Source organism: Electrophorus electricus, chromosome 25, assembly GCF_013358815.1.
Source record: "Electrophorus electricus isolate fEleEle1 chromosome 25, fEleEle1.pri, whole genome shotgun sequence".
Lineage (NCBI taxonomy): Eukaryota > Metazoa > Chordata > Actinopteri > Gymnotiformes > Gymnotidae > Electrophorus > Electrophorus electricus.
Window position 1 is genome coordinate 11,515,189 of NC_049559.1, and position 16,639 is coordinate 11,531,827.

Consider the following 16,639-nt stretch of genomic DNA (forward strand, 5'->3'; position numbering starts at 1 on the left):
GATATTGATCTGTCTGATATCAAAAATATGATGATTTGATATTTAATGAACTGATGTTTCCTTTAAACTTAAGAAGATTTACTGCCATAGAACTGATTGTCCATTAAAGAGAATTTAATAGAGGTTTGGTATTTAATTGGATGAAGGAATAGATCAGGCAAGCTATTGCTGATCAGATGGCATGACCTAATTTGCATAATGCTAACTGCCCCCTACAGGTTTTTATTCGGTAATAGCAACATTAGTGATTTTTAAATTTTTTTTTTTTTTTGTTAAGCCTTTAATTTAAGGATGGTGTACACTCACATATATTATTATATATTACTAACTATCTGATTCAGAAATATATGGTGAATGGATGAATTTACATACAGTAGGCCTATATCTTTAACAAGGAGTCCTAAAAATATAAATAAATGTTTCAGGTCACTTCAAGCACTGTTCCCTAATGCATACAATTTAAACTGACCTTTTACATCTCCAAATAGGAGACCCAACAAACACTTATCCTGACAGAGTCTGTGGCCCACACCATATCCATGTATCCTCACAACCCCCGGAGAGGCTCATCAAAAACCTCTGTCATCCCCTCAGAAAAGTCAGAAAAGTCAGAAAAGCCAGAGGAGCCTCTTTTGAATAAGAAAGAAGTTTGGACATCCATGTAGAGTGATGTCATAAAACCTTTAAGACCCCATATCGCTGGAGTCTTAAGATGTAAGCTGCAAGGGTAAAGACGTTATGACAGCATAATAATTAGCTGATAAGTGTCTCCCTCTTAAAGGAAAGTCAACCCTGGTTACAAAAATGCTCTCCATCATGCACCGTTTGAACAAGCTGTCTCCACTTCCCAGAATGGGTGCACTGTTGAATGAAGGACGGTCCCTTGTCCTGTTCAGGTGAGCTGGTTAGTGGTGATCTGAGGAGTTGACTCTGGCAGCTCAGGTAATGAAGCTGTTGTTTCGTGTCACTGAAGCTGGTCCATGCATATTGTGCTGCTCTGCTGTGTGGACGAGTGTATGGTCTTATGGGTGGGTCTTTGAGACTTGCTGGGGCTGAAGTACACAGGAATGGGATGTACCTGCAAGGCTGAAATTCCTGCTGGACCATGTAGCTCTTCTGACAAAAAGTACAGTCTGGGAAGCCAATTACTTTCAACGGTGGAACATTCTCTGTGATTTTATCTACTGCTAAATATTTTCACCAACTGGGTAAATGGTTACAGGATAAATTTCTTTCTTTTTTCCATTTATTTATTAAATATTAATTCAGTCCTTATTATCCACAGATAATAACCAGGTCTGGTGATGAGTTCCTTCTGCAATCAGATGACTACCCAATAATCAGTAAATGGCATGATGCCATTAAAAAGGCAGTGGACAGATTGGTGAGTCATTTATATTCTTGCACTTGTCTGCCAAATTAAATTCCTGTGTACTGTGTACATTTGGCAAATAAAGTGATTCTGATTCATTGCAGTGTAACTGAGAGGAACAGTGTAACTGAGTCTTTACTGCTGTAGGTTGCAACTTTACTTACCTAAATACATAAAACCCCAAACTGTCATCTTACAGATGTACAAAATATAATTCTCACACTTTGAATTACCCCTTCTCATTCTTGTGAGATCCACTGAAACGTAATTTTACCCTTGCTGGCATAATCAGAATTAAATACATGTCCAAAAATCTATACATGGACCTTAACAATATTTAAACACAGTAAACTAATAGCACTTCAAAAGAGGTTGAATTCTCCTTTTCTGCTTTCTTCAGACTCCTCACGGTGTCTGCTCTAAACAGAGAACAAAGAGAGGTGTATATAAATGTAGTGTTGACTAATAACCATGAGAAATGTCTCTGACCAAAACGTCAACACATAAAACAAAGTGCAGAGGTGAATTTCAGCGAGAATTCTACTCCCCCACATGCAGCTCTACTGCTCCTACACTGATCCTAATCACCATGAGAAAATCAGTCAAATGCTCCGCAGTGATGTATGGACAGCCAACTCCAGGCGCCTGAGTCAATTTGTGAGGGGAGGGGAGTAAACACACTGATGAATAATTTTGGGTTGACTACGCTTGCTTTCTTTTAACAGTCTAGTGGAGACGTAGGACCTAGTAGTGGAAAAACCACGATACAGAGGTCCAACAGCACAGAGTGCCTAGCCAGGCACTCAAAGACCAAAGCCAAGGAACCGAAATCCGAGCACAGACGCTCTATTAGTGAGTGGTGCGCGCAGGCGTGTGTGTGTGTGTGTGTGTGTGTGTGTGTGTGTGTGTGTGTGTGTGTTTGTTTGTTTGTTTGACATGCACCCATCAAAAAAAAAAAAATCAAGAATTCACATACAGACTTGTTAAGTAGGACAAGGCTTACCAATCCTTCCTTGAGGACCCCTAAATCAAAATCTTTGTTGTATACCTGCTTCTCACCAGTGAGATTATCAGCATGTTACATCATTCATGAGCTGGATTAGGTGCTAAAGGTGTTTAAAAGATATTTAAAGCTGGTGTACAAAAATGTCCTCCATCCTTGAGAGGGGAGGGGGTGGGGTGTCACTGTAGAAGTCAGGATGTCTGGAGAATGCAGTATAAGATAACACAGTCAATCGTGATCGCTATTTATAGCCTTACTTTACTTCCTTGCTTTCAGAGTATCAGTGGTAAAGGGTAACTCAGTATTAATATCAACAGTAAATGCTGTTGCAGGATTACTCCTTCAACTCCTAGGAACTGTTACTTCCACAAAAGGCTGCTAAAAGAAAAGAGCTGTTGGTATGTTTTGGTAGGGAAAAAAAAAAAAGTCAAATTGGAGTTAATCATTGTTGATTCGATAACATATGAGACACGCAAGTTTTTGTAAGATGTCTTCATACAGAGAAGATGCAAAATATAAAACTGGCCACAGGGTTTGCAGACTGCTGCTAATATGTGATTTCCCTTCAACTCTGTGGCCTGTGTAGTATTCAAGCTGAACTACAGCGCCTCTGACAGTGCAGATAAAAACGGCGTGAAGAACCGGCTGAAGAAGTTCATCTCCAGACGGCCCTCCATGAAAACGTTGCAGGAGAAAGGCCTCATTAAAGGTGACGTCTGGAACCCCAAGACGACTATCAAAATGCAGGCCTTACCAAAGCCTGTCTGTCTAATTCACTGGGCAACAAAATTTGAATGAGGTTTGCTTCCTACACTAAAATAGATGGATCATATAGTACTTATAGCACAGTAGTCTGCCAACATAGAGGGAATACACTTTCCTTAGCACCGCTAGTATTATGTAGTATGCATTTCCTTAGTACGATACATAATAACATGCTAGTATACCAGAACAAAAAATATTGTGGATAATGGAGAAACACAGAAACCACATTTGGATTCAGCATGCAAAAATACGTAAGAAGCAGATATTTGCATGGAAGCAAAATCATTGTTGACCAGTGTTACGTGGCTTCTCTGATGTGCAAGAACAACGCAGGAAAAAACTCCAGATGTATTTTGGTAGCAAAAACAAACCCTGATCTGCCAGGCAGATCTGAATCATTCGAAACCCAAGTGAAATATGGCTGACAGGAGAGGCAGAAGCTGCTGACTAGTTGTCACCATAAACACGTATTACAAGAATGACATGCAAAATGTGTGTGCAGGGTGGGGGTTAGTTCATCGATTTTTCTAGCTATTTTCATGTTTCATGTTTCACTTTTCCCAGCACTAATCAATTTAACAATTAAGCAAGCGACAACAGAGACACCTAAATAAGCCTGTAACTACTCCACTCTGTGCAGGGCCGTGGTGTAACATAGCACGGAAGCATATTTTAAGCATAGTTGGAATTCGTAGATGAAGGTAATGATATGTAATTTCATCTGATGTCAAATAGGGCCCTGTTCATGTTGTGTCTATGGGGGGAAATACAAGATCAAAGAGGACAGCGTTAACGGAATAAATAGAAGTATTCCAGGATTAAGGAATAGCGCAGGTGGCCCTCCCAACTGATAGCCCAGCACAGCTCCAAGGCAAGCTAGTTAACTGAGCATCCCTGTCATCATTACCCTTTTTTCTCTCTTCATATCACAGCCACACCATGAAAGGGTAATTTACCTAATTCCCTCCCTCCACGTTTCTCTCTAGGAAGTGGTACGGGCAGGAATTTGTATGCAAAGGTGGCTTTTTGCTCGCAGTCATTTATGCATTTAGCACAGTACCCCCCTACCCCCAACCTCCTCCTCCTTCCAGAGCGCTCAAACGAGAGCAGGCCATCTTTGATGTTCCATAAGCCTTGGGGAGAGCTCAGCTGGCCCCATATTAGTTCAAACGCCGACTGATGAGGGAGTTAATAGACTGTGAGTAAGTCCATATTGACAGTCGCAGTTTGATATAACTGTGTCACAGGACCGCGGGTTCTGACCGTCTGCTGATTGTTTCATGAAATCACCCATACTGGGAATACATGATGAACGAAAGCAGGTTTTTATGTTCCAGGGAAAAAAATTAAAAAACTTGAATGTCCATTAAAAAAAAAAAAAAAAAGAAGCAAAGCGAAGTTCATGAAAAAGCATGAAGATGCATACAAATACCCTACAAATACCCTGCTGATATTAAAAGCATGTCTCCAGATCGTGTCTTCGGATGTCACATGGTGACCCTGTGTCAGCGCGAAGGTACCATAGTGCCCAGATTTGTCCAGATGTGCATCAAGGAGGTGGAAAAACGAGGTTTGCAGATTTTGGCCAATTGTTTTAAAGGAGTTGGAATTATTATTTAATTTCTGGGTGCCAGGCTGACCACGAGGACCTGGTCCTCTTACACTGTTTCAATAGGGCTGGAAGTCGATGGCATATACAGGGTAAGCGGAAACTTGGCCACCGTTCAGAAACTACGTTTCATAGTTGACCAAGGTAACCCTGAACATTTTCTTCTGAGATCAATTTAACACATACATTAAATAGTCCTTCCCAGTCAAAGCAGTGTATCTGGCTGCCAAAGGCTTGGTTAAATACTACTTTTAATATATTTTGTGGCAAGTACAGTTCATGATGATCAAAGATGTTTTTGTTACATATAAAAAAGGAATGTTTCTGAGTTCTCATTGGTCATAATAAAAGTTGCATGTTAAGGCTATAGGAACAAAAAGCACACTGACATAATGATTAGGCTTCTCTTATTTCCTTATCAAAACATCAAAAGACTGATGTTCTGATTCTTCCCTGCCCCCTTCTTCTGGTTGTCTTTTTCCCCAGAGGAAGAGCTGAATTTGGGAGACAGCCAATGGGAAGACATCCATGTCATCACTGGAGCGCTAAAGATGTTTTTCCGTGAACTGCCAGAGCCCCTGTTTCCCTTTCGCTTTTTTGACCAGTTTGTGGAAGCCATAAGTAAGTACAGCACTGCATAGTTCCATCATTTTAAGATGCTGAATATCCCACTTGATGGGCCTGGCCACCAGATAAAGGGAGCAATTATTCTACTTGTGCCCTTCCCTACATACTCATATTTCAACATTCTACTTGAAATCACAAACGCATATTGAAACATTTAGAATTGCTTATTTGTCGTACCTCTAGCTTCGTTCATAGGAACATTTAAAATAAACTTACAACAGACCTAAAGACAATGACCGGTGGTCTTGCTGGAAGTTACTCTAATCCGAGACCAGTTTTGGCAATTCTGATAATGACTATGGTTGCAATTTAGACAGATGGAACTGGTCCTATATCAACATTAAGTGGAAACCTCTACCTATACTTACAAGCCTGGCTTACACCTGAGTAAACTATGAGTACTGGTTACCACTGAACACAGTAATCCACTGAGTACAGGCCATCTGCTCCTTATGGCCAAATTGACATCCATTCCAGCCAAAAGGGGGCGCTCTTTGACAGTGAGGTGGCTCTCCCAAAATTTGCACTGCTTCTGTGTTTGGGGAGTGGGGGAATTCCTTGGGCCAGAGGGCATAGCCAAGGCCTGCGGTCCAGACAGAAACTGTCACCAGATCAGCTTTAATGTCACGTGGACCCCCCCCACCACTACTACCACCACCCCTGCAGACTGAACTCTTGGCCACGTATTAGCAGGCCAACTGACACCATACTGTTTCTCCTGGGCACTTCACCACATAAGATGGCATGTTCTTATTTCAGCTTTCCCACAAACAACTTTTCCTCTTACAATGGATATTTTTTTTTTCTGTTAAAGGAACAGTTCAGTCAAAATAGCTAATGCTGCTAACAATGACTGAAAAAATAGCCAACAATTATCATTATGCAAATTATACAATGCTAATTGGTGCTTGCTAGTATCACACATTTGGAGCTTGGTAGATGCCCTGAATTTTAATGTATATTAATAGGATTATTTGAAAGTACTCCTATGTCCAAGAGATGCATTTGTCACTTCCTTTATTCCCTGATCTGAGAGTAGAGGATGTGGCAAACATGTCAAACACTCATATTTAATATTTTAAGTAAGAAAGCAACATTCCATAGCTAGCATGTATGTAATCTTTTTGCTGATCTGATAATTTGGTAGGTAGAGCTGATCTTACTTGAGCCTTAAATGACTTCCCCCTTCAAAAAGAAAGCCTAGGGACTTTGTTGCGAGCAGCCCATTTAAGCATCTCCCTATTGAGCAGCAAAGTGCAGGAGACAGAATAGGAGGGAGCCCGAGGTGATGTGGTAATTTGGTAAGAAATATTTACTTGTTCTGCATGTAGGCTGGCGTGCTGCACACTGCTCCAGTCCACTTAACACGTGGAGACTCTTGATCACTCACAGATAGCATTTAGTCAACTAATTACCATGGTGTGAGGCCCTTCATAGCAGGAGGTGTAATTAGCCCAACCTGCAACATGTTTTATGAAAAATGAGCTTCACTACTGAGAGCTCTGGAGGGGCTGTGGGAATGAGAAGCTGGCTAGAGGAAGACAGCAGTCGTGGAGAGAAATGCAGATAACGCAGACAAGTAGACTGTTGGGGGATGGTGCTGTCAACTCCTACTGTTAGTAGATAATAGATCACAGTAGTGAAGAATACTTATATAATCTTGATGTGATGTATTGGACTCTATACGAAGAATGCAAGATCCAGGGTTTCCTGGATGCAGTGAGAGGTAGTGTTACACACCCACTGTAGCCATGTTAGCATTTTTTTTACAGCATTAAAACACATTTTATTATGCTCAGAACAATTTTACTGTGATTTATTACACCCCCACTTTTGTGTACCAGGCAAGCTGGAATATTATGCGTACTTCGACCTTCTTTTACTTGTTTTTCAATTATACTAAAACTCCATTGGTGACACTTATTACTGAGCGAGGTTCACCTTGTAGATCACGGTCATCTATTAGAGTGCAGATGTTTCTCGCAGTGACATTGGCCAGACAGCACCACAACATTAACATTGGCTAGGTCCAAGCCATGCGTGCCCTTTCAATGGGTGGCATTAACTAAAGGTCCTTGGAAACACTCTTTGGACAAGGTCTGGTTCAATTAGGAGAGATGCCCAGTAACCCATTGCTTCTGAAGCAGGATGGCCAGGCATTTCTGCCTACTTATTCTAATAGTTTTTTTAATGTCCTAAGAACAGACCCTCGAGGCTTTCTCTGATTATACAAAGACCTAAATACTGAAAATTAAAGAAATATTTCTTGTCTTCTTTCATAGTATTTATGTAATGATTCGTTCACCATGATGTGGACCACCAATTGGGCTTTTCCCAAATGCTCAGGTAGACAGTTGGCCTAATTTTCCATTCCCTCATTCTGTGCATGGTTTGGAGTGCAAAGGATGGCAGGAACCAGTTCTTGGCTCACGCCAGCCCAAATCTATTATTCATATTGCCTGGTGTCTTAGCGACACTGTCCCACCACCTGTCTCGAGGACAAGCATGCCTTGTTGTTCCCACTGAAGGCATACTCGCTGACAAATTGAGGTTTTGTTCTTTGAGCTGACACGCTGAGAATCTGTCTCAACGTGCGTGTCCGTGCATGTGCACACACGTGTGTGTGCGTTTGGTTCTGCTCCCAAAAGTTCCTTTTGGTCCTTTTTAGCACCAAGATATTCGCCCAAATATCACAACGCACGATTCCATACGGCCCCACGATGAAATCGCGCGTACTGCCAGTGTGAGACAGTCTCACTGGGTGTGCTGAATGTTAAAACGTTGTCAACTCCAAACTATACTCTCCCAGCACTCCTGAAACAAGCGACTCCACACTGCCAGTACGTCACGCAGTTCATGACAACGGTGCGCATTTTCTGCTTTCTGTGCCATGGCGTGAACCCTCTGGTCTTCGAATCAGTGCCTTCTACGAAGCCCACTTAATTTCCCTGGCATGGCTTCATTGGAATGCGAAGCTAGCATGCAGTAGGAGTTTCAAACACATAAAATGCTTCCAAGACTCTATTTTATCAAGTTTTTCATGTTTAATAAATTACAGCACTCAATCCACTTAGACTTTGTTATTCATAAAGCACAGCTTTTAGTTTGGATGCATTTAAAATCTTAATCATAACCTGCAGGACTATTTGCAGAGTGCTAATAGTTGTCTTGATGGGGCTTAAGGAAGTCACAAGACAAAAGACTGAACATAAGCTTGGGCTGCAGAATGAGTCGTATTTAAATAAAGTCGGTCTCAGTGTTTGTAATTGGATTTTATGTCGCCATTGTTTCAACCTGAACATGTGTGTGTTTAATGCACCCATCACTACTACAGGAGCAGTGGTAGCTCAGGGGTTAAGATACTTGGCTAGTAATCAGAAGGTTGCTGGTTTAAGCCCCACCAATACCAGGTTATCCCTGTTGGGCCTCTTAACCCTCAATTGCTCAAGCTGTACTTGGTCATAATTGTAAGTTGTTTTGTATATTAATGCATCAGCTAAATACTATAAAATGTACAGAGTCATTTGCTGTTCACTGTTCTCCTAATTGAACAAGTTCATTAACAATGAAGCAGATCCCATGCAGTCAGATTAGGGATGTTTAGTGAGATAGAGAGCAACTGCTATTACTTTCAAAGGACTGAATTCACCATCCAGCAAAGCCTTATAGCTTAGCGTAATTAAGAATAACAACTTTGCAACCTTTTGAAGGCAATGATGGAGTGAACTGTGCTGATCAAATATATCTCATGTGCAGCACCTGCTGAGCGTCCCGTAATGTCAGCACGAGAGAAGTTTGTTAGGCCTAACTGTACAGCCTAATGGCTAGCATGGTGATTCAGCACACGTCAATTCAGATACAGGCATTTTTAGCCTGTTATATATTAATGACACTGTCCGCACCATCTGTCCAGAATGTAGAACGAGGGATCATCTCCAATATGCTCGCCACCAAAGGCAAAGTAATTAATGACAGCAATAATGCCAGCAATAATGGCTAGATTAAATATTTTACAGGCCCTCTGCCATGCACTTGTCAAAGCCAAAAGAGTGTCAAGGGCCTTCAATGATTGGCTAAAAGCAGTAGAATCATCTACGTTCTTTTTTAAGAATTAGAATTTGAGTTAAAGATTGATGATAAAAATAAAGGCAACAAAATGGTGAAGAAGGTTGGACTGCACAGTGGTTTGAAAAAGGACTCCAGCATCCTTCATAACATCTTAAAATCCATTGCTTTGTCAAACCTCATTTCAGCTAATCTCCATTTACTGCCCTATTTGTATGCTTCATGATCATCATCATTATCTTCTTGCACACAAAGACTACAAGACCCAACTGGTTCGCTGCTACCACCTATAGCAATGGGTCAAGCCCACACTCTCCATCCCAGAACAAGTTCCCTGTCTGTGCTCAATTGGCAGACCTGGCATCTGACAAGGGCATCTGCTAGCTATGGCTGTGCCAGCCCGGTGAATACATGCAGACATCTGCTCCATTAGTGCCCAGGGGGCATCCTGGGCAGTACAGTAGACTGGGGGCATAGCTACTGCCAGCTCCTTTACGTGGTATAGGCTACGAACAGCATGAATGAATATTGTTGTGGTACCTTCCCCCTCCCCCACTAGTCCATGTATTTAATTTCACGTGTGCATTTAAAAAGTTGTGAGATGCTTTTTGGCTAAACAGTTAGAGGTTGTGGATTGCTTAGCAATATTAAAGTCCCTATGTCTTTCCATTTGGACCATTCTGTATGTATAACACATTTAAACACTTCCTAGCTGTAGTGCTCTGGAGCTAGAAGACAGTTGCAGATATGGGACCTGGCCATAGCTGGCTTTGCATGTCCCTGTATACACATGCAAACACAGGTGGTACTTCTCATCAAGGAAAAGCTACTCTCAGACATCTGTTTAGGGATCAAATATCCCCTGATTGAAACTTATGTGGAGTGATATTGGATATTAATATCACTTATTATTGATAATATTCATTAGTTCCAACACTGTTTGCTCACCTATGCAACTGACTAACCCACATCCTCCAAGCTACAGTGCAAGTCTCTTTGAGGAGTTTAAATTTATATAATTCCCCCACGGTATAATATAACAGTAAATGGTATGGCAGATTCAGAATCCCTCTAAAGGTCAAAGAGTTGTCGTTCGTCCAGGGCAATGTGGATAATACACAGGTTGACCTCTCTTGGGAGTTTTTCATGAGGTCACTGGCCATCTGACATGCCAGGAGTAGCAGGGTCAAAAGGTGAACATTTAGGGCTCATGTTACAATGCATGTTGCTTTTAATGGACTCTTAAGAGCCATTAACCAGACTCTATAGCCCCAAAAAGATCTACAGGGTGCCTCCACCAAGAAAAGGGATTATTATAATCTGTTTTTCATTCAAATTAATATCTGTGCCAATCCATACGGCATAAATATTTACATTTATGGCATTTAGCAGACACTCTTATCCAGAGTGACTTACAAAAGTGCTGTCATTTACTCAGAATGTATCCTAGCCAGTACAGTAGGTTAGAGTCCACTATACCAATGATCTAGAATACTGTAAAAATACAGGGAAAACATCTTTCAAGGATTTTATACACATTATACACATTTCCCCCACAGACAATAGAAAATGTAAATGCCTCATCTCTATTGTGATAATTTTTTAAAAAAGTACAATGAAATCAGGATTTATTAAATTTTTAAGATTCACATGGATGATGAAATCCAGGTAAATTATATTTCATGAACTTTCTCTTTCTCTTTCTCAACAGAAACTAAAGAACACAAACAGAAGATACAGGTACTGAAGAAATTGGTCCATCTTCTCCCCAGACCCAACCATAACACCATGAAACTGCTTTTCCATCACTTGCAGAGGTTTGCCCAACATTTCAATCTAAGCAGGTTTATCAAATTAAGGTGAAAATGTACCTTACTAAAGTTCAATCTTGTAGCAACTTCTGACATGTCATTAGTGCATCTCAGTTTAACTTTAAAATTAAAATGAATGGTCTGAGACAATCACACAAATCTTCCACTTATCTTAAAGGTAGTGGATCAGCTAAGACATGTTTGCTGATTTGCTTCTTTAGTTTTACATCAGAGTTACAAGCCTCACATAGCTAACGAGTAAGGGAAGCCCATGAGTTAGCCTCTGACTACACTGTATGCTTTCTGTAGCCATCTTGAGCCCATAATTGCTCTCTCTTTCATGACAAGTAATTTGGTATTACTCCTGCACCACACCAAGGCAGGAGGTGTGGTTGAGAAAAACTGGCATGGATTCCTGCAAAACATTAATTCTGATTAGATATCATTTATGTAATTGAAATATGAAATGGATATTTTCGTCTTTTATGAAAATTAAGTTTATGTAAAGATCCTATTACATAGCCAAACAATGGCATTTTTGTAAGTTTGTATTGATGTCATTTCATTATTTCAGCATGCACTCCGCATGTTGCTAACTGGTGGACATAAGATGTCATTAACTTTTTAGATACATTAGCCCCATAGCACTAGAGCTCAACAAACTAAGCAAAATTACAAAACCAATCACATCTTGGCTGATCAACTACATCTGAGATTATTGGAACGTTCCCATTAATCAGATGTTTGTCCTGAGTCATCCCTTTAAAGGATCAGTTCAATCAAACTGCTAAAACAAATAGTCAAGATCATGAGTGGTCAAACTATACATTTAAGCATGCCATTTTATACACTTCAGTATTATGGAAGACCTAAATTTGAAGCAACATGCGCAGACAAACTCCGCATGATTTTCAGTGGTAGGGCTTTTGTACAACAGCACATGCGTGCGTCCCTGTCCATGCTAACATAACTGGCACAGCCAGTAGGCCATATGGCTAGTCTCCATCTCCCAGGAGGGGTGTTCCATCCCACTTTACCCTTATGCACATTTACCACCCTGCACAGGAGGGCCAGAGGACTCATCTCAGATTGATGAGCAACCCCCTCCCCCCACTGGAACATGCCCTTTGGCTCTGGTGCTGAAGTCTGTTTGGTCATATTTGCCAGGTCTCCCCAATCAGACAGCTCGAATACAACAGGAACGGTCGCTGCATGAATTTGTACTCTGTAAATGGCACTTTACATGGTGTGCGCGCGCGTGCGTGTGTGTGTGTGTGTGTGTCACAAACGTGATGCATATGCATTCTTTGCACATTCCCTCATCACTGGGTAAAATCACTCTCAAACTACAGTGGCATTTACAACTGTGGTAGCCTTGAGAGAAATTCACAATCTGTGAATGCTACCGAGTAAATACTGATTTTAATTGTTTGTCATTTGAGTGTATCTGTCCAAAAATGCACACCAATGAACATAGTGATGACTCGTGATCAAATGATACACAAATGAGACAAAATGACAATTTGTCCCCTGACCAACTACAGTGTGCAGAGTACAAGATGCAGTCAGCCATCACATTTGCAGTCAAAATGTGCTCCTGCTAACGAACAGTCCAGTAAGACCATCAAGAATCAACGTAATCCAACCCACATTCCAGATCCCACTAGTCACACACAAGCACACGCAAAAAGCATTACCATAAATTATTTGAATGGCGACCTTCGATAATCCACTTGACTTTTATTTTTTGCGGCCTGAAAGGCTGTACTAGTGGAACCTGTGGTGGTGCTGAAAATACCTTCAGTGCCACCAAGTCTGCGCCCTGTCCTTAGCTGTATTCTTCTGGCACTCTGTACCACCACTAGAGTGGGGGACACAGTGCAGTGACTCCAGAGGGCAGGCCTGGGCCTTGTGAGACCACACTGCAGCTGACTGATGTGGTCAAGCTTACACAACGCTCTCTCTCTCTTCTGGAGGTTTGTTCTCCTCAATGTTCTTTTTACCCCCACCTTCTCTCAGTGTGGGGAGTGGCTCTCACATGAGTAAGCGCAAGGAATGTGTGGTTAAACCAGATTAAGTGGGATGTACGCATTGCTTTCCATTGTTCTTTGGGACAATCTAATGATTGTTTCCAAGCATTAATACTAAATCTTAAAAGGAGTAGGATTTACTTTACTCTGATGGTCCAAGTACTTGTCCAAAATAAGTGTGGCACAACAGGCACTTTATTTTGGCTTGAAAACTTTAGTCTTACAAAATCTAAAAGCATGTTTTGACCATAGTGATTCAGTCAGTGTGTCACCATTCAAAGCATAACTCTCAAATAGGGATGTGAAATTTCCCCTGAGTTGTAATCCCTTGAATGCAATGGGTTTGTTTACAACAGCAACTAGAAAACAAGAGTGTAGTCTATAGAGATGGGTAAGGTGAGCGCTTGGATGTGTTGCTCAAAACTTCTAATACTTAATAAAAGCTTATGGAAGCCAGTTAGAAATTAGCAAAATATTACCATGGCAACAGCTTCCCATTAGCATTGTGGGGGAAGCTCCTGATAACACAACAAGTATCCTGAAGCTGTGTGCACCCCAGCAATGCTTCTGACCTTCCGCTCTTCATTTTCGCTTCGGCTCCACCCGCTGAGGAGTGGTGCAGGGCCTCGTAAGTCGAGGGCCCTTTGTTGTGGATGCGTGGTGTGCCCGTGTGGAACCAATGTTCCTTTTTCCTCTGGCCCATGGGGCCTGTATTCAATAAAGGAGTTGTGTACTTGCATTGTGATGATGTGGTCAAGGCAACCAGCTTTCTCAAGCCTACATTCGCTCAGCCATGCTATTTACGTCTCTCTTTGTGGGTGTTTTTGTCACCACCGCTCATATTTCCCATTTGCCGCAAGTGATTTAAAAGACGGTAGGTTTTGGCTTTTTTGTCAGTAATTCAAGGTTCCTCTTGCTCCGGAGTGGAAAAGAAACCTGGAGCGACCTCTGCGGTGAGAGTTAGCTGATCAGGAAAGTCAAAATAAAAAGTTCTCCTCTCATCTATGTTTGGCGTTTCAAATGGATAAGGAAAACTGCCAGCGAATGAACAGCCCACATAATAACATTTGTCAGAAGATGCACGTTTTGATGCCTTCCCTAAAGTGGCATTAAGGTCTACTTCAGAAACAACGTCAAGCAATGCCATCTTTAATTTGTCGGCAACATATTTTAATCTTGATCCAAAAGTTGATTTGATCAGCAAAGAGATGACCATCAAACCTTTTGCACAAAGACAGTGCTGGATAGTACTGGACAGTGCTGGATAGTACTCGATAGTGCTGGATGCTAAACATATAATTTAGTTCTAAAACTGACTGGACTTCTAACCAAACTCCATGGATAATGAAAGCTGCAATAACAGAGTATTACAAAAAAGATCAGCAGTGGATATCTACTCATGGCACATGCTGGTTGTTACAGTTTTGCCTCGAACATGTTTATACACATAAAAGCTTTATCGGTGTGGTAGTTCAGCGGCTGAGGTACTTAACTAGTAATCAGAAGATTGCCAGTTCAAGCCCGACCACCAGGTTGTCACTGTTGGGCCCCTGAGCAAGGCCTTTAACCCTCAAGTTGTATTCAGTCATAATTGCAAGTTGCTTTACATAAAAGTGTCATGGAAATGAAAATATCTGACTCTACCGGGAGAAGCCACGATTTCCTCCTTCCTTCACACACTTCTGTATTTCGTCTAGGTGATTAGGTCATTCTGATAATCATATATATATGTGTGTGTGTGAGAGAGATGAAATCAATTTTTTATATGCAAAAAGATAAGATCAGTGTTCTAAATCCACCATTATTGATGCAAATGAAACAATTGTAGAAATGTAAAAGTGGAGAAAGTACACACTGATTCTGGCTGGTCTTTTCTCAGTTGAGGCCATTTGCTAATAATGTGGTGAAAAAGACACAGTTTAAACCTTGGAGCAATGCCTCCTCCAGTGCCCCATCCCATCGCAATTTGTTATGTGTCCCCTCCTCTAGGAGCAACGAAGCTGACCCAATTAGCAGTAGCCTCCTAGGCAGGGGGTGGGTGGGGAGATTGTGCCCCATCCTCTGCTTCCTGTCGAGCCTCGCTCACAAACGAGATGCTAATTAATAAACATTGGCAACCTGAATGGCGCAGGCCGGCTTACGTTCGGGATATCGGGGGTTGGTCGGATTCGGCCAAGCATGGCGCGGGAGTCCTCAGACTGGCTGCCCACTGGCACTGCCTAGCCCAGAGCTTGTTCTCAGCGCACGCCGTGACCTGCCATGGTCCAGTGGGTGTATTTTGCTATAAATGGGCCCATGCTAAGTGAGCAAAAGCACACATTTTCAGATATTTGCAAATGTGCATATATGAGAGTTCAAATAAGGTAATGACTTGAAGCCTTTTGTCTTTTATATTACGATACACAATCTCATGGTTGTGTGGTTCTTCACCTTTTAAATTAAATGTAATTATTTCAAGAGACATTCAATAATAATAAACTATTTCAAAGTTTATTACCATATGACCAAAAAAAAAATTGATTACAAATTGCAGAGTGGTATAGGAGATACTGCAATGAAATAATTATAAAAAAATTGCTACATGAATAGGCGGGAAAGGCTTCATATTTAACGATTTAAAAAATCACTTCGGAAATGAAGCCTCTCTCTCTCTTTAAGATCATTAGCGAACCATTAGCAATGGCAGCACAGATCCTTACATCACAGTCTGCTAATTAGGTTAAAATGCTGGTGGCAGGCCGCCTGTCTGACTGTGATGTACAGTATAAGCAAAATGGCCGAGGTTAATTATACACATTAAGCTGGGAATTTGGAGGGCCGGGGTTACCGGGTATGTCGCTCCTGTAAATAGGTCCCCACAGTGCTCGAACACACACACACACTGAAACGTGGCAAGCCCCATCACTGAGAGTAGATCACAAATCAGAGCTAACTCCACGACAAGGAAAACTGCATCACGGTGTCACGTTTTGGCTTTCAGAGACTTGTAGTAGAGACTAACACAGAGACAGCACTTTCGCAGTATGCCAACATGTGAACTACGCATGAGTATAATAGAGTGCTAAACAGCCGTGGTTAAAATCAGAACCTTTTAGAGCCATGAGAAACATCTTTCTGAATGTTAAAGCTCTGTCCCACCTCAGAGCTCTTAGTCATGATCCCACTGACAACTTGGACTGCAGCCCCACGCCACAATCCCTCCGTCCGTTTCCAGGCTTTAGCCCATAACAGAGGCTGAGAGCTCCATCCTGGCTCCTCCTAAGAGTTCTCCACTACCCGATATTGATCGTCTCCCCACCACGGCCAAACCTCAGCTTGCAGAGATCCCACTAAAAGCCCCCTCAGATGCCTCCAAAC

The 16,639-nt window shown here is 41.6% G+C and overlaps 1 protein-coding gene across 1 annotated transcript in view; it reads left to right on the plus strand.

The window, feature by feature from the left end:
* arhgap15 (Rho GTPase activating protein 15) overlaps nucleotides 1–16,639 on the plus strand; it is a 31,432-nt gene that overhangs the window by 13,696 nt on the left and 1,097 nt on the right. Inside the window, exons 7-13 of the mRNA XM_027016922.2 lie at nucleotides 1,286–1,384; nucleotides 2,098–2,224; nucleotides 2,962–3,084; nucleotides 4,612–4,710; nucleotides 4,816–4,893; nucleotides 5,236–5,370; nucleotides 11,153–11,258. Coding sequence (XP_026872723.1) covers nucleotides 1,286–1,384; nucleotides 2,098–2,224; nucleotides 2,962–3,084; nucleotides 4,612–4,710; nucleotides 4,816–4,893; nucleotides 5,236–5,370; nucleotides 11,153–11,258 — 767 coding nt within the window. The remainder of the gene's footprint in view (nucleotides 1–1,285; nucleotides 1,385–2,097; nucleotides 2,225–2,961; nucleotides 3,085–4,611; nucleotides 4,711–4,815; nucleotides 4,894–5,235; nucleotides 5,371–11,152; nucleotides 11,259–16,639) is intronic.